Source organism: Mastomys coucha, unplaced genomic scaffold (genome assembly GCF_008632895.1).
Source record: "Mastomys coucha isolate ucsf_1 unplaced genomic scaffold, UCSF_Mcou_1 pScaffold20, whole genome shotgun sequence".
Classification (NCBI taxonomy): Eukaryota; Metazoa; Chordata; class Mammalia; order Rodentia; family Muridae; genus Mastomys; species Mastomys coucha.
Window position 1 is genome coordinate 114889428 of NW_022196903.1, and position 12088 is coordinate 114901515.

A 12088-nucleotide genomic window follows, 5' to 3' on the forward strand; every position below is an offset into this window, starting at 1 on the left:
CAGATGTTGCCAAAATTTTGGATTGAAAATATTGTGGTCCTGTTTTGATTCATCACAAGAGGAGTTGAACGTTGCTATTGCTTGTTTGTTTGAGGCATTTTTATGAAATGCTGTCATGTCATTTGACCACAGATGTTTGAATATTTTGTTTCTTTTGACCCGAGTTGAGTGGTATTGATTATTTAATGAGCATACTGTGTTTTCTTTCACCCTGATGTTCCGTATCTGACTTCTTACATAACATTAATTTTATGAGGAGGAGAAGATAAATACCACAGTTCCTTCAATTTCCTCCTCGTATATTCCACCAAGATTAAAGTGGCACATGTATTTATTTAGCTATAGTTATTACTTTATTTTAAACAAGCCAAAATGTTTCCTTCCACCTGTTTATTTTTATTTTACCTTTGCTTAGAGCATTTTCTCTTGCAAAATGATTGATATTAACTTTGTGAAAAAGGTACATAGGAATAACTTTATGAAAGGAAAATAACTGTTATACTTTTCCATTTTATCTTTATATATAGCTATTATTTTCTTCTTAATGAGTCGGTTACTATTCTTTTGCTCACACCTATTTTAGAGGTCTCCCATTAAGATATGACATATTCACATCTGAAAGAAAGGACACGCCATTGTTGCAGAATTTAGGACTCTTGAGGGAGGTTTACTTTTTTTTTTTATTAGATATTTTCTTTATTTACATGTAAATTTCTCCATTTCCAGTTTCCCCTCCAAAAAACAAATAAACAAACAAAAACAACAAAAACAAACCCCTGTTGCCTCCCCCCTCCCCATGCCTGCCTCCCCACCCTCTCCCACTTATTGGCCCTGGCATTCCCCTACACTGGGGCACAGAACTTTCACAGGGCCGAGCTCCTCTCCTCCTATTGATGATCAACTTGCAATCCTCTACTATACACATACTGCCAGAACAATCAGACCCCTCCATGTGCAGTCCTTGGTTGGTGGTTGAGACCCTGGGAGCTCTGAGGGTACTAGTTAGTTCATATTGTTGTTCGTCCTAAGGTGCTGCAAACCCCTCAGCTCCATTGGTCCTTTCTCTAACTCCTTCACTGGGGACCCTGTACTCAGTTCAATGGATGCCTGTGAGCCTCTACATCTGTATTATTCAGGTACTGTCAGAGTTGAGGGAGGTTTTCTTTGCTTAGTTGTACACACGAATCTTTGTTGGATTTTTCTCCTTTCATGACTTTTGAGAGAGAAGCTGTGAGTGGGAGTGCTAAAATGGTTCATCATGTCCTGCACACACTGTGTAGACTAGGTTGACTGCCACAGACCCCCAGCTCTGGACTCTCTCTGACTTGTCCCCTTGTTTGGAAATTCTACTTCACCTCAAGGAGGTTTGGGATGAAACTCTGAAAATCCTTGATTTTCAGTTACCCCTAAGACCAGGAAAAAAGGTTTTATTTTTTAAAAGGAACAAATTTTCAGAAGAAGCTTCTGGTTAAGGCACAGTTCTAGTTCCTGTGCCACCAGCATCTCTAAAGATCCAGTGCAGGACGGCCTTCCCTATAGCTGATGTGCTTCGTGTCCTAGGTGCTGAGGCATCTGAACAGATATCGCTGAAGCTGCCATCAGATGTGGTAGAGGATTCCGCTCGAGCCTCTGTCACAGTTTTGGGTGAGTTCATTCCCTAGAGAATTTGGACATCGTCTTTTGTTGTATTTCTTTTTTGTTCATATATTTGTGCACGTGTGTACATACATACACACACATTTATATGTAGTTTGTATTTACAAAGCAAAAAGACTGTTTTTACTTTATAATTTTTAATTTTCTTAATTAAAATATAATGACACCATTTCCCCCTTGCCTTTCTTCCCTCTAGCCCCTCCCATATGTCCCCTTGCACTCTCCCTTAAATTATTACCTCTTTTTTAAAAATTGTTTTGACATATACAGACACATCCTTAAATATAGTAATGTGACTTCTCAGCCCATATGGTGTTACTTTTCTATAAATAGTTATTCAAACAAAAGGCAACAACAACAAAATGTGGTAGTACACACCTACAATCCCAACACTGAAAACCTGAGGCAGAAGGAACTGGCCCAGGAACTAGAACTGTGCCCTAACCATAAGCCTAGGTTGCAGAGCAAAACCTTGTCTTAAATACATGCATAGATAGACAAATTTATCAAATTATAATTTTAACTTCTTTTCTTTGAATTATTGTTTCCAATAATCCCCAAATTTCAAAATTCCAAAACTTCCAATGTCCTGTGTGTACCCTTTGTAGAAGTACTCACTTTTTAACATGGTTAATTATTTATTTCAGATATAATCTTAAATGTGACTATTTCCCATCTTTCCCATTTTCTAGGAGATATATTGGGTTCTGCTATGCAGAACACACAGGATCTCCTTAAGATGCCGTATGGCTGTGGAGAACAGAACATGGTTCTGTTTGCCCCTAATATCTATGTCCTGGACTATCTGAATGAAACAAAGCAGCTGACACAGGAGATCAAGACCAAGGCCATTGCCTATCTCAGTACAGGTAAGTACTGAATGAGGGGCTGAAGGTTGGCGTTATTGTTTCAGTTGGTTTATCCAATGAGGTTGAGCTATTTATCATTACTATTGCATATTATCCCACTACCATAATAGAAAACACTAGCATGGTTTACTTCATAGAAACTGTCTACTCTCCAACTTCCAAGAACACATTATGAAGCCAGAGCATACTTTAGATGTGGACAGAACAGTTTTAAACAGTTTCAAGAGATGTCAAGCATTTTAAAGATCTTTCTGGCTGCCATGGATAGTCAACCTGCTGTATTGTTTCACTAATTTTCCCTCACAGGGTACCAAAGACAATTAAATTACAAGCACTGGGATGGCTCCTACAGCACCTTTGGGGATAAACGTGGCAGGAGTCACGCCAACACCTGGTAAGGGGAAGCCAAGGCTTGAGCTCTTATTTTGAACAAGCTCTTTACATGCAGTTCCCTAGTTGTGTCAATAACAACTCTGTTGAGACATATGTTATTGGAATTAGAGTGAATTGTATTAAATGAATGCACCAGTGTTGGAGAATTAACAAATAGAGACTATGATATTCAGATATATGTATGCTAAATGTGATCCTAAAAGCCATCCTGGTCATATTATAGCAACATTTTCTTTTCTAAAACAGTTCCCCTAAGCAAGAGTTTTAAAGGGATATAGTGAACATATCACATGACTTCTAGAGAAGCCATAGCAGCCTCAGTTTATATTATCTTTCTTGGATCGTACTTACCTCGAGAGAAGATGAATTCATTTAGAGGGGAAAGAATTAAGGATAGAATGATGCAAAATCTTATTTTTACATTCCTAAGTAAAAGCAAATGTAAAGTCACTGCATAGAAGAATTGGACATGTGAGGATACTGCCATCTATACATAGCAAGAAACCTTCCAAGAGAAGGGTCAAGAAGCATCCCATGCTGTTTTATCTTCTCAATGGACTAAGAAAAACAAGTGTGTCAGAAATCTGTAGACTCTTTATTATGGCTAAGTCAAATTCTAGGTCTATCATTCTTCTCCTGGAGACCAGAGGAGAGGGTATCTCCAGTGCACGCTGATTGATTCCTGTTAGATACTTCTTCAATGTCAGGAAGGGACTCAAGAAGCATATTCATGTGAAGTGGCTCTAAAATCCTTGTAACAGCAAATATATGATCATTCCCACCTCACTCAGGCTGACAGCCTTTGTACTGAAGAGTTTTGCTCAGGCTCGAAGATATATCTTCATCGATGAATCACACATCACCCAAGCCCTCACCTGGCTCTCCCAGCAGCAGAAGGACAATGGCTGCTTCAGGAGCTCTGGGTCACTGCTCAACAATGCCATGAAGGTGAGTATTCCAGAGCTAGTTTTGATTTACTCATTATGAGATCTGTGAGTATAGAGATTATAGGGTAGAAATTACCCGGCAGAGCTACCAAAGAACAATAAGACCTAGACATCACCAAGAAAGAAAGGATAGAGTTCATATTGATTGTGATGCATTGCCTGGGGGTGGATATTTAGAAATGGTAAGTTCTACAACACAGTAGAATACGAATAGTTAATAGGGTCTTAGAACTACTCAGATCTCTTCCTCTTGCCCATTTACAGGGAGGAGTAGAAGATGAAGTCACTTTGTCTGCCTACATCACCATCGCTCTCCTGGAGATGTCTCTTCCTGTCACTGTAGGTACCACCTCCTTCCCTATCAAAAGATGGTTCTGGGTACAACAAAACTTTGGCCTGTTATCTGAGACTTGAGCTTCCTACACAGCATGTGTCTGCTTTCCTTCTATGCAGTGCAAATGCTTCTCAAATTGATTTGCTCCAGCAAAGAGGAAAGGCTTGCATTTTCTGAGGGCAGCATCTATTCTGTTTCTCTCCTATAACCATCTCCACTCCCTCAAGAGTCCTAAAGACATGGCTAATACCAGATTAGTAGTTAATAGTACGTTATTTATCTTTCTACTTTTGAGAATTTCATAAATGCATACAATAACATACAATCATATCTATCCCTTTCTATTTCCTCTCTCTAGCTCCCCCATCCATGTCCTCTTCAGTTCATCCCTTCCCAGCTTCATGCTTTTTTTGAAAAAAAAAATATAATCACAAAGTCCAGTTAGTGCTGCTAATATGTTCATGGGTGTGGAGCCACCTATGAGGCTCTGACCAGAGGCTGCATTCCAGAAAAATAATTCTCTTCCTCCTCCAGAAACTACCAAATGCCATGGGAGCCAAAGTAGGGGGGTGGGATCTTGAAAGCACCTACCTCATCTATGCCAGAATTTTGGCTGGCTTCATCATGTGTCTTGTGCAGGTAGCCCCAGCTACTGTAAGCTCATAAATGTGATAGCCATGCCATATTCAGAAGAGAGCATGTCACAAGTTTCCTGCCTGTCCTGTGGCTCTTAATGTTCTTTCTGCCTCTTCTGTGGTATTTCCTGGGCCTCAGTTAGATGCTGCTTCTTCTATGCAGAAGAATGAATTGGAAAGCCTTCTTATCTCCAGGTCTGTTCACCTGGGGATGTCAGCACCTTTCTTCACATAGCTGTCTCCTTTCTGTTCCCTGTTTACAGCACCCTGTTGTCCGCAATGCCCTCTTTTGCCTGGACACAGCCTGGAAGTCAGCAAGGAAAGGAGTCAATGGCAGCCATGTCTACACTAAGGCACTGTTGGCCTATGCATTTGCTCTTGCTGGCAACCAGGACACGAAGAAGGAGATACTAAAATCACTCGATGAGGTGGCTGTAAAAGAAGGTGAGAGCATCTGAGGTCATTCTCCCACCAACATCCTGTGGACCATACTGCAGAATTTCCCTGCTCTGCCTTTTGTGATCTGTCCTCTCTGCTACCTGCCAGGTATCATCTAGATGTAACTATCTATTCCATATAGAATCGATGTTTGAAATCTAGGACTTTAAAAGTGAAATCACCTATCAAAAATTAAGAAGCCTCAGGTGTAGCAGTGAGAAGCTCATGAACTATTTGTGTGAAGCAGGGCAAGCTATCCAGTTAACAGGGACACTGTTTGCCCCATAGAGTTGCCTGTTGAACAATTAGTAAGTATGAAGACTTATTGGAGTCTGTGGTGTGTGATGAATGTTATAAGAGCATTAGCTGTCAGGCCTACAACTAAAACATCACTTCCTAATGACCTGACCCTTACTTGGTGACCTCATGAGAAAGTTCTGATGCTGTATCTCATTTCACAAGTCAGTCTTGTTGACCAGTCTTTTTATTTTCAGGTAATAGTTTTTCCATATATCACAGTTTATATGAGAAGTTAAAGAGACAGAAAATACAATGCACATATCCAATGAAATTGAACATTTCTTCTTTGATAGTGCCATTAAATGTTCTTGATACATTGAGAAATATTTCAGATAATGCAATAGGCGTAAAGAATAATTAGAAAATACCCAAGTAACTCATTCCCAGTGTAAGAAATAAAGTATTCCCAATGCATTAAAAAAAATCCCATATTTCATTTACACCTCTAGAGATTAACACTATCTTAAATTCATTATCACATTTTTATTTATAAGTATAAATGCAATAGATACCTATGTATTTCTTGCATATGTATTCATAAATAATATTTTTAATTTTGTAAAGTGTCCAGCTTTACATATGGAGTATCATACCAATTGTTATTTCAGTGGCTTGTTTTTCTTTTGATTTTTAGGTGTAAGATTAGGCAAATAACCCTTTCTAGCATTAGTTTGTTGATTTTTCATTCTTCGTTTTCTATTTGTTAAACAAAGTCTTGCTAGGTAGCCTAAGCTAGACTTAAAGTCACAAATCTCCCACCTCAGTATAATCCCAAGTACTGGGATTACAGATATGTGGCACTATGTTAGACTTCTTCATTGCTGACACAGCAGGTCTACAATGGATGCTCAGGTGCCTACCTGTGTGCATGTGTCAGCTTCTCCAAGGTAGACTTCTAGAAGTGTAATGATTCACTGATTCACTGTAGACAAGACACTTTCTTCCTTTGCTGAATATTGCCAAATTGCTCTCAAAGAAAAACTGGCTTTCTATGACAATCCTTGCCAGTTCTAATCCTTAACGACCATGACAGGTATTTTAAAGACAACAGTGATTTTTTTTTTTTTTTTTACAATCTAATGAGTATAAACTTTTTTATCATTTCGTGTGCTCTGTGATATTCACAAGAGCCTCCTCGGGAAGGGATATCTAATACATTCTGGTTAAGCTCCAGATTACGTCTGAAGCAGAGAATACCCACACCCTGTGAGAGAACTTTCTCCCACCACATAACTGGAGCAACTGTCTTCAATCATAAGTGGTTAAGGGGCCCGCCACTCTACCATCACTACCCTGCCTTGCCTGGACTGAAATGTCAAATTCACATTTGCACCAAAGGGGCCATTATCCCTTTAAGGTTTGAAAGATGACCTTCAAAGAGCAGTCCTCACTTTAGCTCTGTCTTGGACGCTTTCAAACATTTAAGTGCAAACATTTAGTCACTCATAAGCATCCTTTCCCGCCTCCAGAAAATTCTGTCCACTGGATCAGACCTCAGAAACCCAGAGTGCCAGCGGATCTCTGGTACCAACCCCAGGCTCCCTCAGCTGAGGTAGAGATGACTGCTTATGTGCTCCTGGCTTATCTTACCACCAAGGCAGCTCCAACCCAAGAGGACCTGACTGCTGCGATGCTCATCGTGCAGTGGCTCACGAAGCAGCAGAATTCCCATGGCGGCTTCTCCTCCACCCAGGTCAGTGATTGGCCAGAAAGTTTTACTTCATCTTTAGTTAGTGAAAGGCTTGTGGACTAGAAACAACACATGAGGAAAAAAGACAATGAAGGTGGTTTAGAGGGTTATTAATATACAGAGTTAATAAAAAGAAATTCAAAGACAACTAAAAGAATTCTTCTATGGCACCCCAACTCAGTCCTGCCGTGGTCTCCCAGTTTTAACAACAAATCTATGTGACCACAGCAGTACTAGGGCACCAGAAGAAGGAGAAAATTACCTATCGTTCTTCTTGAAGGCTAAGACTCTCTTTTGAGCTGTTAATAGGACCCCTAACTCAATATTCTCTCCTTACAAATGTGTCCATTCCGAGGCCTATATTTAAACTAGACATTTTTGATGGTCTCTAGACTCCTCTTAGTATACAAAAGTATGTTTATCAGGGACATAATGGGTTGCCTTTATTCAACCAATCTCTCAAGCTCAACTCTATAGCCATGTGCCTAAACAACTCATCAGCATGTGCCCAGAAAGAGGCTTTGCTTTCGGAGACAGTAGATGTCAGCATATGTCTTCTGCAAGTGAAAGGAGGGTACAGCTGGGCAGTGGTGGCGCACGCCTTTAATCCCAGCACTTGGGAGGGAGAGACAGGAGGATTTCTGAGTTCTAGGCCAGCCTAGTCTACAGAGTGAGTTCCAGGAGAGCCAGGACTACACAGAGAAACCCTGTCTTGGGGGGGGGGGCGGGCAGAAAGAAAGAAAAGAGGTTATAGAGAAATACAACCTTGTCTTTTTCTATTGTGTTAAAAAAAATAAGATTATTTTTCCCACATGAAAAAAATTGAGTTATTTTATTTAAAATATTTTTTTTATTTCTTTCTTAGACATCTGTTACTTAAATATTTCCTCGAAGCTCGGTGTCATTGGCATTGAGAATATGCATAGCAAGGGGGAGGTGAGCACATGTGATATTTTGATGAAACTGGAGAGGGAAGTCAGAACAGCCTGTCGTCAGGAGGATGCTTTTAATAAGCCCCTTCCTTCCTTTGGAGAGCGCCTGACGCTGAGCACTGTTATAAAAGGCCTTGGCTTCTAGTCAGCAGAGAAGAATTTAATTTGGGAAGGGGACCAGACCAAGCTCTGGCTGGGAAATGGCAGAGAGGATCACAATGATCAAAGGGACATCATAAGTAAATACCTGATGCCAATTAAGCATTCCATTCCCATTTAAATATATTTTCTACATCCCATATCCCAAACCCTTATAGAGGGGGAGATCAAAATCAATTTGCTGATATATTGGTAGGATATACAACTCAGAGCGTACTTAAATATCTATGTAAGGGAGATAACAAAAATAGGAATCTAAAATCCTTGTGACCGCTAACAGAACTTTGGAAAATAAGAGCTTTCATACCTATATTGGTGTCTTTTTCATTCCACAACAAAATATCTGAGAGTAATTCTACAAAGCAAGGGAGCTGATTTACCTTATGAGTTTTGATACCCAGAGTCCAGAGAACATGGAAACATTTGACATAAGGCTCCGGCACCGGCTGCCTTGCCAGATGGCTTTCTCACCTTATAGCCGTGGAGGGAACAGATGTGGGAACATGATATCCTATTTAAAAGCAGGAAGCCAGAGATCTGGGTAGCACGAGGGGTGCCCTTTTTATGACAACCTACTCACAAACTACCTGGGATTTCCACGGGGACAGAGTCCCTTTCAGGAACCATGCTGCCTATGACTCAAGGACTTCTGTATCAGTTACTTTCCTGTTACTGTGATAAAACACTACAACCAAGGCAACTTACGGAAGGCAAAGGTTGTTTGGCTGATGGTTCCAGACAGGTAAGTGTCTGTCCTGGTGAGGAAGAGGAAGAGGAAGAGGAAGAGTGGTGGCACAGGGCAGATGTGGTGGCAGGAGCTAGACACTAAGGACTCACATTTTGAATGTCAAGCATGGAGCAGAAAGCCAAATGGTAGTAACTCACAGGGTTTTTTGTTTGTTTGTTTGTTTGTTTGTTTTTGTCTTTTTAACTCTTGAACCCCCCCCCCCAGTGGCATATTTTCCCTCCAGCAAGTTCACAGCATCTAAAATTCCCCACATAGTGTCACCAACAGGGAAATGGACAAATGTTCAAATATATGAAGCTACGTGGGATATTTTCTTTTTTTTAATTAATTTATTTAATTTTATTCTTTAATCCTTTTTTACAGTCCACACTTCATCCCCTCCCAGTCCACCCCTTGACTGTTCCTCATCTCATACCTCCTCTCCACCCCCATCTTCAAGTGGTTGTCCCCATCCCACACCCTGAACCCACCAGGCCTCCCTACTCCCTGGGGCCTCAAGTTTCTTAAGGGTTAGGTGCATCTTCTCTTACTGAGGCCAGGCCAGGCAGTCCTCTGCTGTATGTATGTCAGGGACCTCATATCAGCTGGTGTATGCTGTCTGGTGGCTCAGTGTCTGAGAAATCTCTGGGATCCACGTTAGTTGAGACTGCTGGACTTCCCATGGGGCTGCCCTCCTCCTCAGCTTCTTCCAGCTTTCCCCCAGTTCAACCACAAGGGTTCCTGGCTCCCATCCATTGGTTGGATGCTAGTATCTGGACCTGACTCTTTCAGCTGCTTGTTGGGCCTTTCAGAGAGCAGCCATGCTAGTCTCCTATCTGCAAGCACACCATAGCATCAGTAACAGTGTCAGGGACCCAGGCCTCCCCTTGAACTGGATTCCACTTTGGACCTGCCACTGGACCTCCTTTCTCTCATGTTAGTCTCCATTCTTGCCCCTGCAGTTCCTTCAGACAGGAACAATCCTGGGTCAGAGCATTTGACTGTGGGATGGCATCCCTCCACTTGCTGTGCTATCTCTCCACTGGAGGTAGACTCTAAAAGTTACTCCTCCCCACTGTAGAGCACTTCAACCAAGGTCCCTCCCTTTGAGTCCTGGGAGTCTCTCCCATTTTCTTTGAAACCGGAACAGCATCCTACTAGATTTGATTCGCCTGTCCAAAAGTACCACCACCTAAGCTTCAGTACCTAAGCTTCAGTACCTAAGCTTCAGTACCTAAGCTTCAGTACCTAAGCTTCAGTACCTAAGCTTCAGTACCTAAGCTTCAGTACCTAAGCTTCAGACTTCTGGGCAACCGATCTCTACAAGATGAAACGATCCCTGAGTGAGTTATCCCATCCCTCTTACAGGACACGGTAGTGGCTCTCCACGCTTTGTCCAAATACGGAGCAGCTACCTTCACAAGAGCTAAGAAAGCTGCCCACGTGACCATACAGTCTTCAGGCGCATTTTCTACAAAATTCCAAGTGAACAATGACAACCAGTTATTACTACAGAGAGTCACTCTGCCAACTGTGCCTGGGGATTACACCGCGAAGGTGACTGGAGAAGGGTGTGTCTACCTCCAGGTGAGAACTGGGCAGAGGGGGAGGGTCCCAGGGATCGTTCTCCCTGGAAAAAGTCAGAACTCAGGCAAGCAATTGGACAAGTGAGAGAAAGAGATGAGGGAGTTGAGGGAGATCCCGAGGAAAGGAGAAAAACAGACGCCTGTCTTTAATGTACCACAGACATCCTTGAAGTACAGTGTTCTCCCGAGGGAGAAGGAGTTCCCATTTGCTTTGCTGGTGCACACTCTGCCTGGGACGTGTGAGGATCCCAAAGCCCACACCAGCTTCCAGATCTCACTCAATATTAGGTAAGACCAACGTTCATAATCCGGGGAAAACAACCCATCACTAAACAAAGCTGTTGGGTAGCAAATATCTAGATCTCTTTTTAAAATAAGGTATTCTTTTAAGTTGGTAAAATGGAGTTTCTCGCCGATGGCGCTATGTTGCCTGCCCTCTACTTTCAGAAGTTAATTCCCTTGGGTAATTACTTACTCCTGCCAGTAAATGAGCAATACTATCCTTTGTCTGTTACTTGAATCCCTCCTATGTAATGAAATCCTTTAGTAATCTTGATCTTAACAGAAAAAAAAATTCTTGGCAGGCTTAAATAAAAGGAAGTAGTGGCATTTCCATTGTAATTCTGGAGTCAATAAGTAGATCTAGTCATGAGTAGTATAATAAGTTTGGAAAACAGCATTCATGTACACAGCAGGAGTCAAGTGACCACAGAACTCACAAACAAGTACCCATAAGGCCTTTGTGGCTTGGCTTGCTGCTGGACCTAGGAAACTGTGGTGATATAAAGGGAGAGTAACAGGAAACCCAGAACAGCTTAGAGCCCTCCAGGGCATATCAGCGGCCAAGCTTCCTTAAGACCCAGACCTGAGACTACAGGCTTGAATTCCAGTTCTAGCTCCAGCTTCTGTGGATTTACTCAGTTCTATGCAAATTCTAATACATGGCAACTTTTTCCAGATCCTTGGGAAGTCTTACATGTGCTTCGTAGAGCCATAGAGTATTCAATGTACAGACATAGACTGATTACTACTTTGGGAAAACCTCACTCTTCCTTTCCTTCACCTTCAGTTACATTGGAAGCCGTCCTGACTCCAACATGGCAATTGCTGATGTGAAGATGGTGTCTGGCTTCATCCCCTTGAAACCAACCGTGAAAATGGTATGTTCATTATAAGTCCAGGATGGCACATTAAGTTCACTATAAGCTCAGGATAGCACACTTCATTTTATATGTTATACATTCCTAGACTAAGATAATGCTATGTTCACTATAAGCCCAGGATGGCACATTAAGATGTTATGTTCACTATAAGCTCAGGATGGCACATTAAGATGTTATGTTCACTATAAGCTCAGGATGGCACATTAAGATGCTATGTTCACTATAAGCTCAGGATGGCACATTAAGATGCTATGTTCAC

The 12088-nt window shown here is 41.6% G+C and overlaps 1 protein-coding gene across 1 annotated transcript in view; it reads left to right on the plus strand.

The window, feature by feature from the left end:
* A2m (alpha-2-macroglobulin) overlaps nt 1-12088 on the plus strand; it is a 46859-nt gene that overhangs the window by 29445 nt on the left and 5326 nt on the right. The window contains exons 23-32 of the mRNA XM_031383291.1: nt 1561-1644; nt 2349-2525; nt 2832-2919; nt 3710-3866; nt 4130-4204; nt 5098-5278; nt 7042-7265; nt 10449-10667; nt 10827-10954; nt 11736-11826. Coding sequence (XP_031239151.1) covers nt 1561-1644; nt 2349-2525; nt 2832-2919; nt 3710-3866; nt 4130-4204; nt 5098-5278; nt 7042-7265; nt 10449-10667; nt 10827-10954; nt 11736-11826 — 1424 coding nt within the window. The remainder of the gene's footprint in view (nt 1-1560; nt 1645-2348; nt 2526-2831; nt 2920-3709; nt 3867-4129; nt 4205-5097; nt 5279-7041; nt 7266-10448; nt 10668-10826; nt 10955-11735; nt 11827-12088) is intronic.